This window comes from Budorcas taxicolor, chromosome 21, assembly GCF_023091745.1.
Source record: "Budorcas taxicolor isolate Tak-1 chromosome 21, Takin1.1, whole genome shotgun sequence".
Lineage (NCBI taxonomy): Eukaryota > Metazoa > Chordata > Mammalia > Artiodactyla > Bovidae > Budorcas > Budorcas taxicolor.
The window spans coordinates 62,380,484-62,395,285 of NC_068930.1; the positions used below are offsets into that span (position 1 = coordinate 62,380,484).

A 14,802-nucleotide genomic window follows, 5' to 3' on the forward strand; every position below is an offset into this window, starting at 1 on the left:
GGATACAGGGGCTCCAGCAATGGGACCCCTCTTTGTCTTTTAGCTGCTTCTAGGGTCTATGTCGGGGAGCAGAGACAGAACTCGCATAGAGCTATTTTCAAGGACACACCTAGCTCAGATCCTAGTACTAGGCAAAGAGAGCCCCTCCTGTGGCTCGGATTGTTTCTCCGTTTTAGCACCTGGCGCTTAATAAATAAAAGCAACAAAGCAAAACCGAACTTGTGGGTGTGGGCTTTGTGGATGTGCTCAGACAGACCCACGCTGATGACAGGGGGAAAGTGAGACAGACAAGCAGCAGATTCATCAGCCTCAGCTCTGAGCCTCTGGGGTCCTGGGGCTGTCTCCCCAGTCTCCCTCTCACTGGGTCCCCAGGTTCAGAGCCCTGTGGGGTGACTCCAGTACACAGGGCCCATTTGAGGGGGCGGCACACCAAGGGGATAATCACAAGCTCAGCCTGGCTGGCAGGTCTTTGAGGATAGAGTCTGTGACCACCAAGCCTGGGTTGGCTGGAGCCTCTGAGTCTCAGGGGGACATACCTGGAAGAGGTGTGTGTCTGGGAGGGGGGGTCCCATCCTGGGGCCGGTGGGCCTGCCCTCCACCCCCAACCCCAGTCTGGAGGAGAGTGAGCTTGGATGGTCTGGGGGCCACGGCGGGGGGCACTTACGCCAGCTGGGAGGACTTGCTGCGGTTGTATTTCTGCATAACCTCCTGGAACAGGCCCCTGGGGGCTGAGGTCGGGGCGCTCTCAGGAGACACAGCGGACCTGGAGGGTGCAGGGCAGGAGTGAAAGAGGGAAAAGTATTCCGTGTATGAGAAGCGGGTCATGGCCGGAGGCAGGAACGGGGATGGAGGGAGAGCGAGGGGGAGACTGACAGACAGACACAGGGCTCTGAACCAAAGCAGATGGCCGGGTCCTCCCTGTGTCTGGACGCAGCTGCTGTGTCTCCAGATTATTTTTGGCCCTTGGAGGAAGCCCTGGGAGATTTAAATGACCATATAAGACAACAATGAGGTTAACCTCACCCCACGCCCCAGGTCCCCCGTCCCCAGCCAACCACGCGGGAGGCAGATATGAAGCAAGGTGACATTCTTCACCCAGAAGATGTGAGAAGTAGTCAGTGGCAGGTCCCAGGATGAAAAGCACTCAGTTTTGGGGTGGGCTGGGCTGGGTCCCAACAAGAGATGGACAAGAAATTCACTGGGATGGGGGATGAGGAGAGCAAAGCTGGGGCGCCAAGCCAGGTCGGCGCCCCACCCCCACCTCACCGGCTCCTCATTAGAGGGTCCTGCCATCCCAGGGTTAGAACAAACAGTGCAGAGGGCACATCAGAAGGATGCATGAGGGTCCCGAGGGCCGGGCTTGGAGTCAGACTGACATGGGTTCAAATCCAGCTCTGGCACTTCCTGGCTCTGTGACCTTGAACGGGTACCCCTTCTCTGGGATTCAGGCTGGTGAGGCCTGAGTGCATGAACGGTGTAAAGGGCTTATCAGAGGGCCGGGCACAGGGCTCGACACGTGTCCACCATTGATCATATCACAATTTCGTCTCTCTGGGCTCCGTTTTCCCACCCCCCACCCCGGGCTGTTGTAAGAACAGGAGGGTCCGAAGAAGGGGTGGTGGCCTCTGTACAGATCTGAATTGGTTGGAGCTGGCATGGGAACAGGGCTTGCTGGCCCCTCTTCCAGCAGATTGGGGGCCCTGGGGCCATGGACACCCCAGAGGACCCAGTCTGGTCTCCTGCGCTCCTCTTGGGGTGCCTTGAAGGATTGGGGAGGGTGCTGGTACAGGTGACCAGCCCCCTGTGGGCCACGGAGGTGCTGGAACTGTAGGCCGGGCAGATTCTGTGGGCACCCTCAGCCAGGTGGGGACACGGGGAAGGGTGAGGAGCAGAGAGACGGGCAGGACGCCAGCACCTGTCCCGCGTGGCTCATCACTGCAGCACAGTCGTCACTTCCCGCCTTCCTTCTCCTCGACCTGTTCCTGAGCACCACGAGGCCGAGTGTGATGCCACGAACGCTAGAGTGGGTGCCGATGCCACTGCTTTGTCTAGACATGGAGGCTGAGGCTCCAAGAAGTGAGAAACTGCCCCAGGCCCACACGCAGCTGCGAAGTCGCTGCCTGCCTGTCCGTGGAGCTCGGACGATGGGCTCTATTCCCCAGAGGCTTGGTCTCTCCCTCTCTCCCACCCCTTTAGCCCCTCTCCGGCCCTCAGTCCACCACACTGACAGGCCCTGCAACTGGGAACAAGCCCCCCCCCACTCCGTGCCTCAGTTTCCTCTTTTGCAAAATGAGGAGGCGGGACCAGACCGGGGGTCCCCTCGTTGGTGTGGTGGTTGTGGAGCTTTCACTGCAGCGAGCTCACGTGGGAACTCAGGAGGTCATACACATCTAAGGCCATGTCCTGGGGAGGGGCTCAGAGCCCTGGCCTGCCAGGGTCCCCTCCCCCAGCCCCAAGACCTGCTGCTTCAGCATCACTGCTGCACTTGCTGCGTGTATATGTGCTCAGTTGCTCAGTCGTGTCTGACTCTTTGCAACCCTGTGGGCTGTAGCCCGCCAGGCTCCTCTGTCCAAGGGGATTCTCCAGGCAAGAATACTGGAGTGGGTTGCCTTTTCTGCCTCCAGGGAATCTTCCCGACTCACGGATCAAGCTCGAGTCTCCTGTGTTGGCAGGTATATTCTTTACTCCTGGCCCTGAAAAGGGGAGACTTCTGGGCACAGCGGCAGTCCGCAGCCCAGGGGTCATGACAAAGCCCTGGGCTTCTACATCTGCAAGGTCCTGGGGACCCAGTCACTCTCATCATGGGTCCATGTGTGGCCTCATCACTTTTTGCTGTTAGACTGATTCTAGCCAGGTAAAAAGCATTGATAGCAGCCCACTCTCACCCTGAAATGAGGACATTTCACTGATGGCATGAAAGTAACAGCAAGAAAGGGACAGTGAGGCTGGTGGGGGTGGTAGCGAGGTGGTGACGGTGACTTTCCCTCATGAAGCCTCAGGGCAGCACCTTCTTTCCATCCTCCCGGCTCCCTGGATGGAGGCAGGGGGCAGATTGCTCCCACAGGTGGAGGAGGAAACAGACAGACCAGGCTTGTTTCAAGGAGACCTTCCCAGCTCCTGCTGGTCCCACGCCGTGCACTAGGCCCCGGGCAGTGCAGATCGTTGATGTGATCCTCAAGATGTTCAGAGACCTACAGTGTTGGGGGGCCAGGACACCCACCGCCACCGGGCTGCAGGGGAGGGCCTGGGAGAGAGGCCGGAGGATTCGCTCTGGGGGCTCTGAAATCAGGCCTTAACTGGGCTGGAGGGGCAGATAGAGTGAGTGCTCAGAGCTGGAAAGCATGCGGGGCCCCCAACTGGGTTCCGTGTTCTTTCTGCTCAAGCCTGCCGACCCCACTTCCCCTCAGGTCTGGAGCAGGGAAATTCCCAGCAAAGAAAACCACCAGGGCTGAGTCATCCGAGGTGAGAGGGACCTGACAGGATGTGGGCACAGGTCATGACCTGGAAGGGGCCCAGGAAGGGTCCCCCGTCCTCTGTGTGGGCGGGCAGGTCGGGGTTGGGGTGTGTCCGCATAGCCAGGTCCCTGTCCTGGAATCCAGCCCATCCCGATCCTGGCTTCAGACACGGGTCAGACTCGGTGAGAGTGGGGAACCAGGCAGTGATGACAAGGTCCCCTAATTTCTCAGTGAGTCCTGGCGGAGTTTACAAGATGCTCGGGCCAGTCCCAGGAAGGGTGTTAATTTGGCCTGGACCTGGGTGAACGCAGGTGTCAAGCAGGCATCTTAGTAGCGGAGGGAGCTGATAACAAGAGTCTTCCCTGTGCCTGCCACCCTACCAAGCAGCGTCTGATACCTGCTCTCTCATCTGGTCCTTACACGAACCCTGCGTCCAGCACAGGTGTCACGAGTACAGGGTCTGGCACACAGTCAAGTGTTAGTCACTTAGTCGTGTCTGACTCTTTGCAAACCCGAGGACTGGAGCCTGCCAGTCTCCTCTGTCCGTGGGATTCTCCAGGCAAGAATACTGGTGTGGGTAGCCATTCCCTTCCGCAGAGGATCTTCCTGACCCAGGGATCGAACCTGAGTCTCCTGCATTGCAGGCAGATTCTTTACTGTTTGAGCCCCCAGGGAAGTACACAGTAGATGCTTGATAAATTTCAATGAATATTACAAAACAAGCAAACAAAAACCTTTGAAAGGGTAATACCCTCTATGGCAGTCTTGGTGGTGTGCGGTTATAGGCCAAGACCTCAGATTCCTGGAGAGCCAGCCCTCTGTACTCATGGTTAGAGAGAGGGAGAGCTCACATGAGCCCACTACCTCCGTGCCCAGGCTGCCCATGAGCTCTGTCCCCTCTCATCCGCTGGCCAACTCATCCTTTCTGGGCTGGCCAGAGAGGACTCACAGGTAGAGGAGAACGCAAGTTCTGACTGCAGCAACTTCTGCCTTCCCATCGAAGGCTAAGATTCACTGAGAGCTTGCTGTGTACTGAGTCTTATGATAGGCACGTGGCACAAACTACTTCATTTCATCCTCTAGACCACTTTGTGAAGGCAATATAATTGGCTCCCTTTTGCAGATGAGGAAACTGAGGCTCAAAGAGGTTCACTTCCTCTAGCCTGTTTGACGAACTCCTATTCATCCTGCAAAGCCCACCTCCTAGACTAAGAAATAAATCAACTCTTCTTGTGTCCCTCTGACACTGAAGCAAGCCTCTTTGCTGCATCCATCCTATTCGATCATTGTGTACCTCTGAGCCTTGCCCTCGTTAGACTGCAAGCTTAGGGAAAGCAGGGACCAGGCCTGATTCACATACAAGTGCCAAGAATGAAGCTGGAACATCATAACTGTACAGTAAAAGTGGCTTCTTTGAATTGTTTGCAGCTGTGCATACATCAGCTCAAGCAAGTTCCTGCCTCATGCTTTCATCTTCTTAGAAATGTAACCTTAAATAAAATGCAGAAGTTTGAAAACTGGAAGACCCAGGCTTCTAGACCCATTTGAACTGGTTCATATCGGTAACCCTGGACTCCCTGCTTCATGAGAGCATGAATCCTGTTTTTTTATTGGATAGGAAGTTCGTCTTCCATTCAGAGTCCTCAGTGGGCCAAGGTTTGGCAAATGATAGTCATACATACTCAAGCCAAATCCTTTACCTTGGGTTCAGGGATCAGGGTTCAACCCTTTACCCTTTGGTAGAGGAGAAGCAAATTGGAAAATGACTTTAAGAGGGAATATTATATTTTCTCTGAAATGCTGAGCTGGCTTTCATTTCTAGGATCCCAAAGTGCCAGTTGACCTTTATGCCCTCATTTGCCGTTTTGGTCACAAGCAGGTAACAATAAATTGTATTTCTAGAGAATTTTCAGAGAAGGCAATGGCACCCCACTCCAGTACTCTTGCCTGGAGAATCCCATGGATGGAGGAGCCTGGTAGGCTGCAGTCCATGGGGTCGCTAAGAGTCAGACACGACTGAGCGACTTCACTTTCATCTTTCATGCATTGGAGAAGGAAATGGCAACCCACTCCAGTGTTCTTGCCTGGAGGATCCCAGGGACAGAGGAGCCTGTTGGGCTGCTGCCTATGGGGTCGACAGAGTCGGACATGACTGACGCGACATAGCAGCAGTAGCAGCAGAGAATTTTATTGGATTCAAAGTACACTGATTTGCATAACAACATTCACTGGGCATCTATAGTGATCCAGGCTCTTTGCCAGGCACTCACTGGAAAGACTCTGGTGCTGGGAGGGATTAGGGGCAGGAGGAGAAGGGGACGACAGAGGTGAGATGGCTGGATGGCATCACCGACTCGATGGACTGAGTGAACTCTGGGAGTTGGTGATGGACAGGGAGGCCTGGCATGCTGCGATTCATGGGGTCGCAAAGAGCCGGACACGACTGAGCAACTGAACTGAACTGAACTGAGGATACAAAAGTGAGTAATATCTGTTCCCTGTCCCCAAAGAGGTCACACAGTGTCACTGGGAACACTCTCAGGAGGCCAGATAATGACACAAAAGCTTGTCCAGGAAACGGAGGCTGTCATGAGATGAGCAGTCAGGGTACACAGGGAGGAAGTGGGGGGAAGTCGTTCAGGTGGCAGGATGTTGCGGGGGACTTCAACACCTACCTCATCTGATTTGCTTTTCGTAAGAAAAGGTGCCAGGTGAGCCTAGGCAAGTTTTGTTATTACCATTTTAGGGATAAGGCTGCTGGGGCTCAGAAAAGTCAAGTCACTTGCCTGAGGTCACACAGCCACTAGTGACAGAGGGAAGACACACTGTACACCCCCTTCCCTTTCCGGTCTAATCAGCCACCGCCTCACTCGGGTCTGCATTCACCCATTCATCCGCCTACAAAGAGCTCTGTGGTGTTGCCACAGATCAGGCCCCATGTGCTAGACATGGGGCCTCACAGAAAGGAAGACGAGTGAGGCTCCAGCCTTCATGGAGTTCACAGGTGAACGGCAGAAATAAAAAGATAGAAGCTGTAAGTCATTGTCAGGGCAGCGAAGTAAGCAGCCAGGAAAGTAAGAATGCAACCTGCTTGATCGGGGAGCCTGCTCAAAGAAGAGAGGCTGGCCAAGGGGAGCCTCTGAGGGCATGTGTGATGCCCGCCTTCTAGACTGCTGTGGGTGCACTTAGACGGACACGGTGATATTCGGGGATAAATGTGCTCAACGACTCTCTTGGGCCCTATACTTACTCTCAGGCTGTGTCTGAATGCAAGTCCATATGTCTCCTGTGGGGGTGGGACCCTAAATCTCAGTGGGGAGGAGGCCCTTTTGGAGGAGGGACAGGAAACAGAGGCCTCTGTAGCATCAGCACAGCTGGCTAAGTGTCTGAAACTCAGGGCGGGTCAGACCTTGGTTTGGGTCCTGGCCCTGCGGAGCGCCTGCGTTGTCACATGTAAACCGGACCCTGAGACATCCATCTTCCGTGGCTTCTCTCAGGGTCAGGTGAACGCTTGTGGGCTAAGCTTGCAGGGCAGGAGAGGAGAATTTCATTAAAAATCCCATGAAAGGGACTTGCTTTCCCAGCAGCTCTGCCTCCTTTCAGAGACAAAAGGGCAGAACAGAACTCAGGCGGCCGCAGGTCACCTCCAGGGCGCGGAGAGGCAGGCTCAGTCCTCCTGCCCTGCACGACTCTGCCTGGGTCTTAGGTGAGGACCACGTGGCCCCGCAGAAGCCCTTTCCCTGCTGTGTGAGAGGTTTTTCTCAGGATAAATGTTTACACCCCATGGTGGACCTCTACTTTCTACCCTGAGAAGAAGGAGGAGGTCAAGGCCCAGTGCTAATATTTTCAAGGGTCCCCAGGACTCCTGGGGGTGGTTCCCACACTGGGGAGAAGGCTGCAGAGGTGGCCCCAGGATACATGGTTTGAGCTGCAGCTAGGATGATGGGAGGATGCTTTTCTATCTGATCCCCCTGAGGAAGAGGAACCTGTGGTCTGACTTAGGCTGAACCAGCCAGAACAGGAACCAGGGCTTCTAGAACATGAGCTACCACGATCTTGGCTTTGGACTTCTGCATTTCAGATTGAGTCCCAGAATGGGACTTCCTTATGCACAGCTCAGTAACTTGGAGCCTCCATCTGAGGAGGTTGCCTGCCTGCCCCTTTAGGGAAGGGATGCCTGAGTGGTGGGCATCCCAGGCCTTTGCTCAGCCTGCCTGGCAGAAGTGGTCCAGTCTCTGAAGGGCCAAAGTCACCCTTTGATCAGGGGACAGGGTCAAGGTGTACCATCACCCACCTTCATCCCTATCCACTGGTTCTGAGCATCAGAAAGTCTGTTTATTGTTGCTGCTGTTATTACTATTATTGTTTGAGGTTCAGAGAGGTTAAGTGACTTGCCCGAGGTCACACAGGAAGTCAACTGGCTGTTGAAGACAATAAGACTTGAGGCCTATGACTCAAGGTAACACCCACACAACTGTTATATCACTTCCTACTCCCATGGAGAATGGACACATGTATATGTATGGCTGAGTCCCTTCGCTGTTCACCTGAAACAATCACAACTATATCCCAATTGTTAATCGGCTATACCCCATTATAAAATGTTTCTGGTGTTAAAAAAATAATAAAAATAAAATTTTAAAGAATTCCTGCAAATACACACTTGTCTTGGACTCCATGCTGAGCAAAAGCGTTTTTTAAAATGGATATGCTTCTTCTCTAAGAGCATTATAAGATCCAGTGCCGTTTTAAGATCCCAATTGCCTCCCTGCCTCTCATCTCCTATGAAGGGGGTAGGTGTCTAGACCTGTCTCTGGACATGCTACATGTCCAGCATGTAGCCACATACGGCTACTGAGCCCTTGAGATGTGGCTAGTCTGAATTGAGATGGGCTGTGAATGGAAAATGCACACTGACTCCCAGAGACTTGATAGGAAAGGGAATGTAAATATCTCATTCGTAAGCTTCATATTAATGACATTTGGAAATGACAATATTTTAGATACAAATTAATTTCATCTGTTTCTCATTACTTTTTAGTGTAGCTCTTGGGATATTCAAATTGCACCTGTGAAATTACAGTTGAGGCCCACACCATAATTCTACTGATGCAACCTGGCGCTGCTGTAGATGGTCCGGCTAATGGGATTGATGAGGTCATACCGAGATGGGGGAGCCAGAGCAGAAGGCAAGATAGCTTTGCCAGACAAATATTCCTGCTTCTCAGACATGTATTTCCAGGGAGACAGCATAGAGAGGGTTGTAAACTCTGGCCAGAGTCAGCACCTCAGTTCCACTGCATCCAATCATAAAGCCAGTGATACAAGACTAACCTATGGGCTTCGGAACCAGACAGGTCAATGTCTGCAACACAGTCTGCCAGCTGTGTGACCCTGCACTAGTTACTCAGCCCTGAGCTTCAGTTTCCTCATCTGTAAAATGGGAATATAGCATAGAGATTCCTAGAAGGTCCTTAAGAGGATAAAATGAGGCAAAGTGCGTATAGCACCCAGGGCAGTACCTGGCACCTTCAGAGCTCAGTAAGCTTAGATAACAACTGTAAGTCATTACAGTGTGAAAATACAGCTTAGAGACCAGGCGACTTTGGTCTTGGGTTAACAGTGTTTGGGATCTGCACCCGATTGGATGCCCCTTGCTCACCTGGTCCATGGATAGAAGTGGGCGGGTTCACGGTTGACGCGTGTGGGCACAGTGGTCTCAGTGGTGGCTGGGCCCCGAGTCTTGTCAGCTAGGCTCTGCTCAATGGCCATCTGGACCAGCTCGTCCTCGCTCAGGCTGCTGTACAGGTTGTATTCCTCTTGCCCAATGGCACGTGGTCTGCCCCGAGCACTGATCTCCGTGGCCATCCTCTTCCACCCTTCACCTCCACCTCCAGGAGACACTCAGCAGGGAGGAGCCAGCATCAAACCAGAAGACTCTGTGAGGAGATCAAAGCCATCCTGGTAACTAAGAGTTTGGAAAACAGCTGTGTTTATACACAGGGAAGGCTACGCTTTCTTGTAGCAATCACACAATCATGTTTCATCCTTTCACTTTGTCATATGATCTGCCCAATCACCCATTCATCTATACATCCATCCATCCATTCACTCATCTATTCATCAGTCTGCCAGCCCGACTATCCATCTAACCAACCACCCACCTGTCCAATTATTCATCCTCTCTCGGATCTAGCTGTCCACTTATCCACTCATTTATCCATTCGCCCTCCCATTCGTTCACCTCACCATCCATTTGTCCAACCCTCTAATAATGTATCCATCCAACCATCCATGCTCCTACCCAACCACTCATCCATCTATCCAACCATCCAGTCATTCACCCGTCTCTCCACTATTTAACCTCTGATGTATTTGCCTGTCCCTCGCCCAGTCATTTATCCACTCAGCCACCTATACATCTGTGTATTCAACCAACCATCCACTCATCCATGGTTTATTTTTCCATCCCAGACAGCCTATCTATGCATGCATGCATGTATCATTAATTGAGAGATTATTTACTGAGCACTCTTCTAAGCATTGGTGACATAACGATACCAACAGACAGAATCCCTGCCGTCAAGGCACTTACACAACTGTGCTCACATTCCTTCCTTCCAGTTATCCACAACACCTTATTCCCCACTTCTCTGCCCTGTCCTAGAGTTGAGATTATTAGAGATGAATCATTTGCTGTAGTTAAAAATCAGTTGTTAAAATCACTTGCCATGTTCATTCCAGGGACTGTCTTCTCAAAAAACAAAAAGCCTAAAGGTGAAATGGACTTTGCTTGAGTCAACTGCTTTAAGGAAATAAGGCCAAATCAGCTAAGCCTGACTTTTGTTTTGACTGGCTGACATGCAGTGTGACTCTAGGTCAGTGCTTCTGAGCCTTGATTGAAGATTAGAGTCATATAAGGTCTTTTCAAAAAATATGCAAAATACCAGGGCTGTAATTTGGTTTGCTCAGCAAATATTCACCTTCCTCTTCCCCTCGAAGGCAGATTGTTCCCCTGTCCTTCCCCACGGAGATTGGGCTTGGCCTTGTAACTTGCTCTGGCAATGAACGTTGGTGGACATGATAAAGCAGCCGGTTGACGTGCGTGTGTGCAGTGACACTCACTCCTCTGCCAGCTCCAGGACTGCCCCCCGCCCCGGAGCCATTGCCCTTTAGCTGGGCCCCAGAGTGAACCCACTTGGAGCAGCCTTAGCCCAACCCGCATAGAGGAGCTGTGTCCAGTGGGCCTGCAGCCTGAAGCTGAGTAGCCCAGCCTGGCCTGGCCTAGATCAATTAGCCCATGGACCTGCAGACACAGAACACCAGAATAAACTCTTTTTTTTTTTTTCTTGTTTTGGTTGCACCACGTAACTTGTGGGATCTTAGTTCCCTAACCAGAAATTGAACCCCTGCCCTCTGCATTAAGGTCATGGAGTCCTAACCACTGGGCAACCAGGGAATTCCTGAGAATGAATTCTTATTGGGGGTACTGTGTTATGTAGGATTCTTGTGGCTCTAGATAACTGATACTCAAAAGACTATGCCAGGCACTTCACAAAGAAAGCAGCTAAATGGCCAACCACCAAAGGTAAGGGCACTTCACTTCCTAAGTATCTGGGGAGAATGTAAATTGAGACTCTGATGTAATACCACTATATACCCACCAGAATGGCTCAAGAGAAGAAGATGGGAAATGATGAAGGTTAGAGAGGATGTGGAGCAACCAGAATGCTCCCTACTCCTGGCAGGAGTGTCAAAATGGGATGGCATTTGCTAATGCTGAGCATATTTATTTCCTTTGACCCTCAAATCCCTACTCCAGGCTCTATGTCCGAGACTTGTATACAAAATGTCAAGTTCAAGAATATCCATAGCAGCACTGTTCGTAATAACCCCCATGGAAACTCCCCAAATGTCTATCAGCATTTGAATGGATTACTACATTGTGGTATATTCACGTGACAGATAGTATACATCATTGAAATACTCAAATTGCCGCTATACACAATAACAGGAGGAGTCTCATGAGCCAAACTGAGCAAAAGAAACCAGATAATAAAGAATATACACACACCATTCAATCTGTATAAAGTTCAAGAACAGGCAAGGAGAGTGGTTATCTTTAGGAGTTAGCAAAGTGAGAGGGACCCTGAAGGGGGCCAGTCACACGGTATTTTTTTAAGACTTTTTTTTTTTTGATGAGGACCATTTAAAAAGTCTTTATTGAGTTTGTTACAATTTTGCTTCTGTTTTATGTTTTGGCTTTTTGGCCCTGAGGCATGTGGAATCTTAGTTCCTGACCAGGGATCGAACCTGCACCCCCTGCATTGGATGGGGAAGTCCTAACCACCGGACTGCCTGGGAAGTCCCCTGTATTTCTTGATCCAAGTGGTTTACTATTGGTTGGTTCCCTTTGAATCCTTGGAGCCATTCAAGTGATCTGTATGTTTCTCTGTGAGTACATTATACCACAATAATATATCTACTTTTAAAGTATATAAAATTGGTTCTCTATAAAGGGTTGTGTTTGGGCCCCATCTCAGACCCATTACGTCAGAATCTCTGGATTCTGGTGTGTGGCCTGGGTATCACACTTCTTTTGAGAGCTCCACAGGGGACTGGGTACCATCACTTGGCAGAATGACCGGTCATAAAGCACAAGTGGGGCAGGGGAGCATCGTCCGGGGTGGAGGAGGGGCAAGGGATGAGGACACGGGCTGAGTCCTTGGTAGATATTCTTCTCATGACTGTTACCGGGGCTTACCTGGTAGCTCGGTGGTAAAGAATCTGCCTGCCAATGCAGGAGACTGGATTTAATCCCTGACCTGGGATGATCCTCTGGAGAAGGAAATGGCAACCCACTCCAGTATTCTTGCCTGGGAAATCCCATGCACAGAGGAGCCTGGAAGGCTACAGACCATGGGGTCCCAAAGACTCAGACATGACTTAGCAACTGAACACACACCCCCACCCCCACCCCCCACACACAATTACTGTCACGGCCCTAAGAGTAACAACCGCTGGCCTAGAAAGTTCCGCCTGATCTCCTACCTCTACCGTTATTATTTTGCAGCAGCAACAACATCGGTTTTGCTTATTGTATAAATAGCTCAAGACTAGGAATCAAGAGACTTGGGTTCATTTCCCAGCTCAGCCATGAGCATCTTCCTCTCTTGGGCCCTTGGTTTTTCCATCTGTTAAATGGCGGGATGGACTAGATCATGCCCTCTGTCACTGGCACCATGTAGCCAGGTGGTCCCCACAGCCGCCTGGGCCAGACCCTGCTTCCCACACCTCCTTCGCTACCCTGTGCCTAAGGTCCCTGCCTTGGCTTTTCCAGGCCTGAAGTCCAGCTCTACCCCTGACTTGGAACAAGGCAGAGACTCAATACCTGTGGTGCTACCCTGACCGGAAGTGCTGACGCCCAGTGCCTGGCCATTAATGTTTTGATGCCTCCACCTGAGGGCATCCCTCTGCTCCAGGCCAGTGGCAGGGGGAAGAGCACTGGACTTAGAGTCAGAGACCTGGGTTATAGTCTCCAAGTTGACGCTCAAGTGCTGTGTGACCTCAGCCACATCCCTGTCCCTCTCTGGGCCTCGGTTTTCCCATTGTAAAAGGAGGGTTTTGGCTAGAAGGTTTCCAGGGCTCTTCCTGTTCTAAACTTTCTGCAACTCATTGAGATGTTTGGTCAGCTCTGTGCTAGTGAAGCCCAAACTCTCTGTCCCTGGGGGTCCCTATGGCCACGTCAACAGATTCTCCATCGTTATGGAGCTTGCTGCTGCTGCTGCTAAGTTGCTTCAGTCGTGTCTGACTCTGTGTGACCCCAGAGACGGCAGCGCACCAGGCTCCCCCATCCCTGGGATTCTCCAGGCAGGGGGAATAGGGACCCAGGTAGGAGTAGAAGGATCTCAGAGCTGAGAGTCAGGAACTCTAGGTCTAGTTTCAATTCTGCAACTCACTAGCTTTGTGACCTTGGTCAAGTCACTTCCCCTTCTGGGCTTCAGCTCATTTATCAGTAAAAATGGGAATGAAACAACCCACTTCACCACGCTGTGGGAGCCCTACCTATGGTGGGTAGGTGCGGGCAGTGGGGAGGAGACCCCTCCAGTCCTTCACCCCAAGATAGCCATTGGCTCTGCAGCCTGGTGTGGGTGGTTCAGAGGCACCTGGACAGCACCCAGCTCCAGCGAGCACCCCTTCCTGACCAGATTTCTAGGAAGGCGAGGGCAGCTAGGTGATGCCATCTCCTGCAGCTAATGCCAGACTCCCCAACCCCCCATCCCCGACCCCCATGGGTGAGACGCATCCAGAGACTTTCCCTTTTATCATTTATCTCATGGCATTGCCCTGACAACAGCCCTAGAAAGTAAGAACGTTTTTTGCTGAATTAGCTTACTAAATCTTCTGCATCCTCAAGCCTTCCACAAGGACTTGATGTCCCTATGCACTTGATACCCACACATGGGTGTGATGGATGAAGCAATTACGATTCAGAAAGGGGAAGGGAAAGGTTTGCATGAGGACAGGCAGCTGGAACATAGGGCTTTGGAGCCCAAGCTTCCTACCTCAAATCCAGTGCTCCTTCTGGGAATTTCAGGGACACGGATCCAGGTAAGCAGCACTCATGGGGTTCTGAGCAGGCAGGGGTAATACTGCCATCCTCCTCCAGCCTGGCACCTGCACAGTGGGCATGGTGTCAGGCTCTCAGCCCATGCAGGGGAAGTTTCCCAGATGGGAGTTGACCTTGAAGGTTCTTGAAGAAGAGCTTCCCTTTGGTGTGGGACCTGACATCTCTTGAGTTTCCCATTGAGATCCTCAGTCTGTCTGCGGCCACAGCACCCTGAACAAGCCCAGTCTCATCTGATCTCGGCCTGGTTGGTACTTGGTTGGGAGATCCTCAGCCTTGAGTAAGTTCCCCACCTTTAGAAGCCTCAGTGCAAAAACGGAGACACTGGGAAGGACTGTTGTGAGGAGGTGGCGGTAGCATTCAGAGGGCGCAGGCGTAGCGGGCCTAGCACCGGACCTGGCCGTTGGCGTGGGAGCCTGCGATGCCCGGTTGCTTCCCCGTCACAGGCTAGGGCTGCTGCCAAGGGCACGGGGGTGTCTCCTCGAGGTGGATGGGACTCCTCAGCCTCAGCCTGAGGGGCTGTTAGGGAACAGCCTCTGGGGACACTGGCTAGGTTCAAATCACAGCTTTGCCGGTTATTAGCTATGTGATCCTTAGAAGTCTAGTTTCTCTACCTGTTTAGTTCAGTTCAATTCAGTTCAGTTGCTCAGTCATGTCCGACTCTTTGCGACCCCATGGATTGCAGCACACCAGGCCTCCCTGTCCATCACCAACTCCCGG

At 52.0% G+C, this 14,802-nt stretch overlaps 1 protein-coding gene across 1 annotated transcript in view; it reads right to left on the reverse strand.

Moving 5' to 3' along the window:
* The window catches only part of ASB2 (ankyrin repeat and SOCS box containing 2), a 48,079-nt gene that overhangs the window by 24,964 nt on the left and 8,313 nt on the right, over window positions 1-14,802 (reverse strand). The window contains exons 2-3 of the mRNA XM_052659566.1: window positions 9,118-9,394; window positions 665-763 (exon numbers count right to left, since the gene is read on the reverse strand). Coding sequence (XP_052515526.1) covers window positions 665-763; window positions 9,118-9,323 — 305 coding nt within the window. The 5' untranslated portion in view covers window positions 9,324-9,394. The remainder of the gene's footprint in view (window positions 1-664; window positions 764-9,117; window positions 9,395-14,802) is intronic.